Below are 7,500 nucleotides of genomic sequence, written 5' to 3'. Positions count from 1 at the left end.
GAAGAGAGAAAAAATAACAAAAAATAAAGAAATAACGAAAATAAAATATTGCCAACAAAAAGCGCATTTTTATCGCGCGATAATAATCATTGATTCACATGCTATACACGCACAGTAAACGAAGTCGATCAAATCTAATCTTCATCTGTTCGATTGCTTGAGTCTCTAAAGAAACAAAAAAAAAAAAAAGAAAAAATTAAGAAAATAAAAAATAAAAAAAAAAAAAAATAAAATACTCCGAGAAAAATTTGTTTGGAAAGAAGAAGAAGTAGAAAAAAAAGAGTAAAAAAAAAGAAAAAAAAAAAGAAAAAACAAGAAAAAAGTTTCAATCGAACGATAATAATTATTGATGTATTCCTTAGCGAACAGATCGATCAATTTTCATTCTATACATCCTTCTCGATCATCACCATTTTTATACCAAACGCCGAGAATAAGCGCGTTTATTCGATTTTAACGTACAACCAACGGCTAACGAGTCAAATACGTTCGTAACATTTTCCATGCGTGTTTTTTTTTTTCCTCCCCCCCTCTCTCTCTCTCTTTCTCTTCTTATCTTTTTTTTTACTTTTCTTTTCTCCCCTTTGGAAAATCATTTTTATGCTCCTCGACTTTCCCATCCATATATCTGTCTCTTTTTTCCAAAAGTGAATGCTGAGCAAAATTTTTCTTCCTCCTTCGAGTCTTACTTCCTTCTTTTTCATTTTCCATTCTTTCTTTTTTCCTCTTATTCTAATTCTTTTTCTTTTTTTTTTTTTTTTTTTCTATTTTTCATACTCCTTTTTCACTTTCATAGCTAACCTATAAAGACGAGATAAAAAACTTTCGAAACAAATTCGTTTAACATAAAATATCCGATAAGAGATAAAGTTTAAATTAATTTTTTCTTCTACGAATTCAAACGATTTCTTTCGAATATAATATAAATATATATATATATATTATTATTATTATTAATATTAAAAAGAAAAAAAAAAGAACAAGAAGAAGAAGAAAAAGGAAGTAAAAAAAAAGGAAAAAAAAGAAAAAAACATTCAACGTTCTTACCTTCGTTAAACTCGTTTTTCCGCTCTCAACTTGCCGTTTACAATTATTCTTCTAAGGATTCAACAATTACACAAAATAAATTTTCGAAAAAAAGGAAAAAGAAAAAAAAAGAAAAGAAATATCAGGAAGACGAAATCCCAGAGGAGGAAAAACTCTCAGCAAAAAAAGAAAAAAAAAAATATGATCTCTACTTAATTCTAAGAATCCAGAGAGATATAACTTTCATCCTCTTTCGACTCTATGCCCCCCTCCCCCTCCCACCCTGCCACCCTCCTCGTCCACAACTTCTGTCGTCCATCACGAAGAAAAAAAGAAAAGAAAAGGGAACCCCTAGAAAAAAGAAAGAAGAAAGGAAGGATGAAAGAAAAGAAAAAAGGTGAGAAAGTAAAGAAAAGAAAGAAAAAAAAAAAAAAAAGTAAAAAAGTCAAAATCCAAACGAACTCGTCGTTGAGGGCAATCATTAACAGGACAAATCACACGTCGCACCACCCATTCACATATCTCGCAACAACAACCCTCTTGTTATTTTTTTCTTAATCTTCTTTCTTTCTTTTTTCTTCTTATTCCTCTTCTTATTACTCCTCTTATTCTTATTCTTATTCTTATTCTTCGTTCCCTTGCGAATGAGAATTTATCTCTTATGTATGAGAGATCGAGTTTGGAAGCGTTTAGATGGTGGATGTCGCGGTCAAAAATAGGATGCTGCAGCGGTACGACGGGTCGCTTGAAGGGCACGATGTATGGCATGCAACCGCATATAACGTCCAAGGGAAGAAGTTGTTTCTGAACTCGATGACTCTCCAATTATTTCTCTACCAATTAAATTTTCCTCGAGGCTACGTTGTCGTTGTTCTTGTTGTTCATATTGTTGTTGTTGTTGTTGTTGCTCATGTTGTTGTTGTTGTTGTTGTTGTTGTTGTTGTAGTTGTTGTTGTTCTTCATTATTATCATCATCATCATCGTCGTCATCGTCATCCTGACGATGATGATTACGACGATGATTACGATGATTATTATTGTTACAACGATGTTGATTGTTATTATTATTGGTGTTGTTACGATGATCATGATGATGGTTACGACGACGTTGGTATTGATGGTAATTGTGATGATTGTTGTTGTTACTGTTGTTGTTGTTGTTGTTGTTGCTGCTGTTGTTGTTGTTGTTGTTGTTGTTGTTGTTATTGTTGTTGTTACTGTTATTGTTACTTTCACTGTTGTTGTTGCTACTGCTGTTGTTGTTGTTGCTGTTGTTATTGTTGTTGTGGCGTGGTTGGTGGTCGTTCGAAGGGCGTTGCGGGTTCAGGATGGACCGAGGGTGCGGGAGGACGCGGCGAATTAGTAGGGTGGGCAGCACCCCGCACGCACCCCTTGCCCCCTCTCACTTGTCCTCGGCTTCACCTCGCGGCGACGTGTCCGTGTCCTGTCTCTCACTGCAAAAAACGAGACAAATTTAACCGATATCGATTTCTGCTCTCTCTCTCTCTCTCTCTCTCTCTCTCTCTCTCTCTCTCTCTCTCTCTCTCTCTCTCTCTCTCTCTCTCTCTTCCCCTCTGTCCCTCTTTCTCTCTTGCTCTCTTTTTTTTCGATTTTTCTTTTTTTTTCTAGGTTGATTTTGGCCTTTTAAAAAAAAATTGTATCTTTTACTTTTTTTTTTTTTTTTTTTTTTCTAAACCGCCAATTTCACGGATCTTTGACTTTGATGGGAGATTGTAATCGAATGCTCTTCTTTGTCGCAATATTTACCATAGATAGCAATATATTATATGTTTTGTCATATATATATATATATATATATGTGTGCGTGTGTGCGTGTATGTGTGTGTTTGTATATGTACGTATGTGTATAGATATGTATATACGTACTATTTAAAAAAAAAAGTATAAGAAAATTGTATTCTCGATTATATTAATTAAATAAAAAAAGAAACGTTATTGTCTTTTATTATTAATTATGATATAATTTTTAATATATAATATCATATACGAATTTGCTTTATATATAAATTATGTGCTTTGCGAAGAATTGTTATTTATATATAAAATAATAATTGTCCTGTTAATTATTAAAAATGTTAAAAATAATTTATTATTAATTAGGATTTTCATTCGTATTATCGAAAGGAATAAAATAAAATTTGTTATCAATAAAATATTAAGCTTTCTATTATGAAAAACAAAAAAGAAAAAAGAAAAGAAATAATAATAATAATAATAATAATAATAATAATAATAAAAATAATAAAAATAATAAAAATAATTTATCCACTTTTATCTCTCCAAATTCGTAATAAACGAATCGAATTAAAAACTCTGTTGTATTTGCAATAGATACGTTCGTAAACGTACATAAACCTGTGTATATACATAACATGTATATATATATATATATAAATAAGTACATATATAATGTTTAACATAGAAATGGATCGGAGTATTCCCAAAGGGCAAATAAGTTACACTCGCGTTAGCAACCCCTTTGGTAGTTAATCCCTAAATACCAAACGACTAAAATTTTATCACGAATGTATTTATTTTACTTGTTTTAATTTTCACGATAGTGATAGTTGAAAGAGAAAATAAAATAAAAGAACTTGCAATATGATTTATCAAATATACAGATTTACACACACACACACACACACACACATATATATATATATATATATATATATATGTATATAAAAACAAGAATGATTTTTCCAAGCTGTGGTTAATGTTGATGGTTTTTTTTGAAGCTTTACTTGTCTCATTTTTCTCTTATACGTTGGAAAAGTAAAATAGAATTTACTTTTTTTCTTTTATCATATTTCATGTTGATATGTTTAACTGACATTTACATTTAATATCAACGTTTTTAAAATTTTTTCCTGGTTTTTATTCGTATAATAGCTTATATATATATATATATATATATATATATATATATATATATATATATATGCAACTATTGATATTCATATTATTATAATAATTATTATTATATACATATATATATATATATATATATATGGTGTACCTGATAAAATGTTACGAAATATTTTCGTATAAATAGAAAATATAAAGAAATAAATTATTTTCGTATGAAGAAACATAGAAAAGAAAACGATGACCTCGATTATATTAATTATGATTTATATATATATTTTTTTTCATTTTTTCTTTCTTTTAAATTTTATTTCTTTAATTATAACAATTATATTAAAATTGACGAAAATAAAGTGACAACTACAAACCAACAGTTCGTAACGTATTAAATGGAGACCGCTCCTATGTTCATTCATCTGAGAAGTTGACGAGAATGCATGGTGTCCCCTTGTATAAAGTCTTACGAACTGTTTTTTCGACGACATGTGAGAAAAAAGAAAAAAAAAGAAAAAAAATGTAACCCCGATCAAATTAATCAAATGGAAAGAATAAAAAAAGAAATAAATAAAATAAATAAATACGAGAGGTATGATTCTCTTTCTTTCTTTTTTTTTTTTTTTTTTTATTGTTAAACAATCATAGACCGTAATAATTATCATAATAATCATCAATAAAAATTAAAGGTACCATCGAATAATATAGTTTTGTAATGATATAAATGGACCACTCTTATATATATATATATATATTCATTTATGAAGGCGATGAAAATTAGTTAAAATTGTGAGAAATGGTAATGAAGTTTCAGTCAATCGTTAAATGAAATCATTCGAAAATGACATAATCGATTTCGTTTAAATCCTATCGAACGTTGTTGCTGCATACTAAACGCATAATGCATGTAATATAACTCTATGCATGAAAACATGAGAACGTATACGTCATTAGCTGTTATAAACCATCACGGAATCGATTATATCAATATATATATATATATATATATATATATATATATATATATATATATATATATGTACATATAATATATATAATGTATATATATATATATATATATAATATATATTTGACATAGGGAAATAATAGAAATAAATGATTACGAACTGATGCTAGAGATTCTACTTACTATTTTACATCATTCATGTATTAAATAATGTGAATTAAATAATTATTGTACTATCGTAACAATTTCTAAATTCTAAATATCTATGGAAAAATTATTGTTGTTTGAAAAAAACGTTAAAGTTTGTACAAATCGACGATTTGGTTTTTTTATTTATTTCTTTTTTTTTTTTTTTTGTTTTTTAGGCATTTTCATTTTCGATACGTTATAATTGAAAAAAATTTTTCTAATCGACCGTAAACCAGATAAAATTGTGTTAACTTTTTTTTAAATATTTATTAACATTATTATTGATATTGTTACTATTATTATTGTTTCTTTCAATTTTTTATTTCGTTTTCTTCTTTTTTTTTTTTTTTTTTTTTTTTTGATTTCTCGTAACGAATTATTCTATTCTAAAGAAAACTAATATAGCTGCAATAATTCATAAAGAAGATAAATTTTGATCTAGAGCGTGTAACAAAGAACAAAATCAAACGTAAATGCATCGTATGATCGTGCAATTGATCGAACTAATTGAAAATATATGAAAATAGAAATATAATAAGAAAATTTTTTTTTTTTTTGCTTATAGAAATATCAATCACGGGTTCTTATCATTATTCCACATATTAAACCAGTACATTATTTTATTGTCAATCAATGATAAATTTGCTAGACAGTTCCCGAATTCGCCCGCATGCTCATTGGTCTGTTGCTAGAGTATTAACGAGGGCTCTTCTATCTCTCTCTATCTCTCTCTCTTTATCTCTCTTTATCTCTCTCGTATTCAATAGTCAATTGAATTCACTAATTAACGATCGATCAACGTACTACTTTTACTGCAACATTGAATTTTAACTTTTCGTTAATTATCTCTTTGTATTTATATCCTCGAAGAAATATCTTTTATCTTTTATTATTATTATTATTATTATTATTATTATTATTATTATTATTATTATTATTACTATTAGATTAGTTCGTTGGAATGCGTAAATTGTGAATAAAAATTTAAACTCGTATATTCATGATAGATAAAAAATTAATTCTGCAATTATTTATTTATATAGATAATATTAGATAATTATTATTAAAAATAAGAAAAAAAAATATATATATATACATACGCATGACATTTTAATATTATTTATATTTTTTTTTAATCTACTTATTTAATATTACAAAATATATCATTGTAATCGATATAACTTACTATTAAAAAAGATAAAATATTTGTAGATATTCGATAAGAAAAACGATAGAGACAATTTTTGATATTTCGTAAGAAAAAGTCATAATAGAAAAAAGTCATATAGAAAAAAAAAAAAAGAAAAAGAAAAGACAAGTTATGATTATTATTCTAAAATCTAAAGAAAAAAAAAAAAGACATTTAGTTACAAAAACAGATTTACAGATTGGAATGATAATACGAAATAAAGAAATAGAAAAATATTACGTCTAAATTTCGACGAGTTATATATATATATATATATAAAAAAAAGAAAAATTAAAAGAAAGAGAAAAAAACAGAATACGAAAAAAGCTAGCTTCGTATGCATATATTTTTGCAAAATATTCTATTCCTCTATCAATGCGTATCATGCTTTAGAGCAATCTATAAAGAGTGAAAAAGAGGGAGAAAAAGGGAAAGAATGAGAGAGAGAGAGAGAGAGAGAGAGAGAGAGAGACGGAGAGAGAGACATAGAGAGAGAGAGAGAGACAGAGAGAGAGAGACAAAGAGAGAGAGAGAGAGAGAGAGAATAGTTGAGTAGAGAGTATGAGTACGTAATAGACAAAGAGAGAGAGAGAGAGAGAGAGAGAGAGAGACAAAAAGAGAGAGAGAGAGAACAGTTGAGTAGAGAGTATGAGTATGTGATAGACAAAGAGGGAGAGAGAGAGAGAGAGAGAGAGAGAGAGAGAGAGAGAGAGAGAGAGAGAGAGAGAGAGAGAGAGAGAGAGAGAGAGAGAGAGAGAGAGAGAGACCTCGACTCTATTTGCTGATCAACATAGTTCGACTATAGCTATTGAACGATATCGAACGCTCGAGTTTGGTATGCGTGCTTACACCTTTGCACCGAGAATGAAGTCGAGCGTGATACTATACGTTAGAGGCACGAATTTGCGTATACGCCTATTGCTTACCACTCAAGCTCGTATATTACGTATTCCTATGAGGTAAAATCTATGATAGTAGTATCGTATATTTTGATTTTTAAAACATGAAGAGAAATCAAATCTATCGATAATGATAACGATAATGATAATGATAACGATAACGATAACGATAACGGTGATCTAAATTTATACAATATATGATAATAATTGTAAATGATGATTATTCTGATATTAATTAAAAAAAAATATATATATATATGTATATGTATATGTATATGTATATGTGTGAAATATATGTTATAATGATGATATGTTTATAGTATGTATTAATATTTATTTGTGCCTTG

At 28.0% G+C, this 7,500-nt stretch overlaps 1 protein-coding gene across 2 annotated transcripts in view; it reads right to left on the bottom strand.

Annotated features, from left to right (window-relative positions):
- Positions 1-1,344: 1,344 nt before the first annotated feature.
- LOC118447802 (uncharacterized) overlaps positions 1,345-7,500 on the bottom strand; it is a 61,705-nt gene continuing 55,549 nt past the window's right edge. For both annotated transcript variants that reach the window (XM_035880187.2, XM_035880186.2), the window contains one exon: positions 1,345-2,480. In XM_035880187.2, the coding sequence (XP_035736080.1) occupies positions 2,386-2,480 (95 nt within the window). In that variant the 3' untranslated portion in view covers positions 1,345-2,385. The remainder of the gene's footprint in view (positions 2,481-7,500) is intronic.

This window comes from Vespa mandarinia, chromosome 3 (genome assembly GCF_050613455.1).
Source record: "Vespa mandarinia isolate Hongniang chromosome 3, ASM5061345v1, whole genome shotgun sequence".
Taxonomy (NCBI): Eukaryota; Metazoa; Arthropoda; class Insecta; order Hymenoptera; family Vespidae; genus Vespa; species Vespa mandarinia.
Note: the sequence above shows the minus strand (reverse complement) of the source record. Positions and strands in the feature narration are given on the sequence as shown.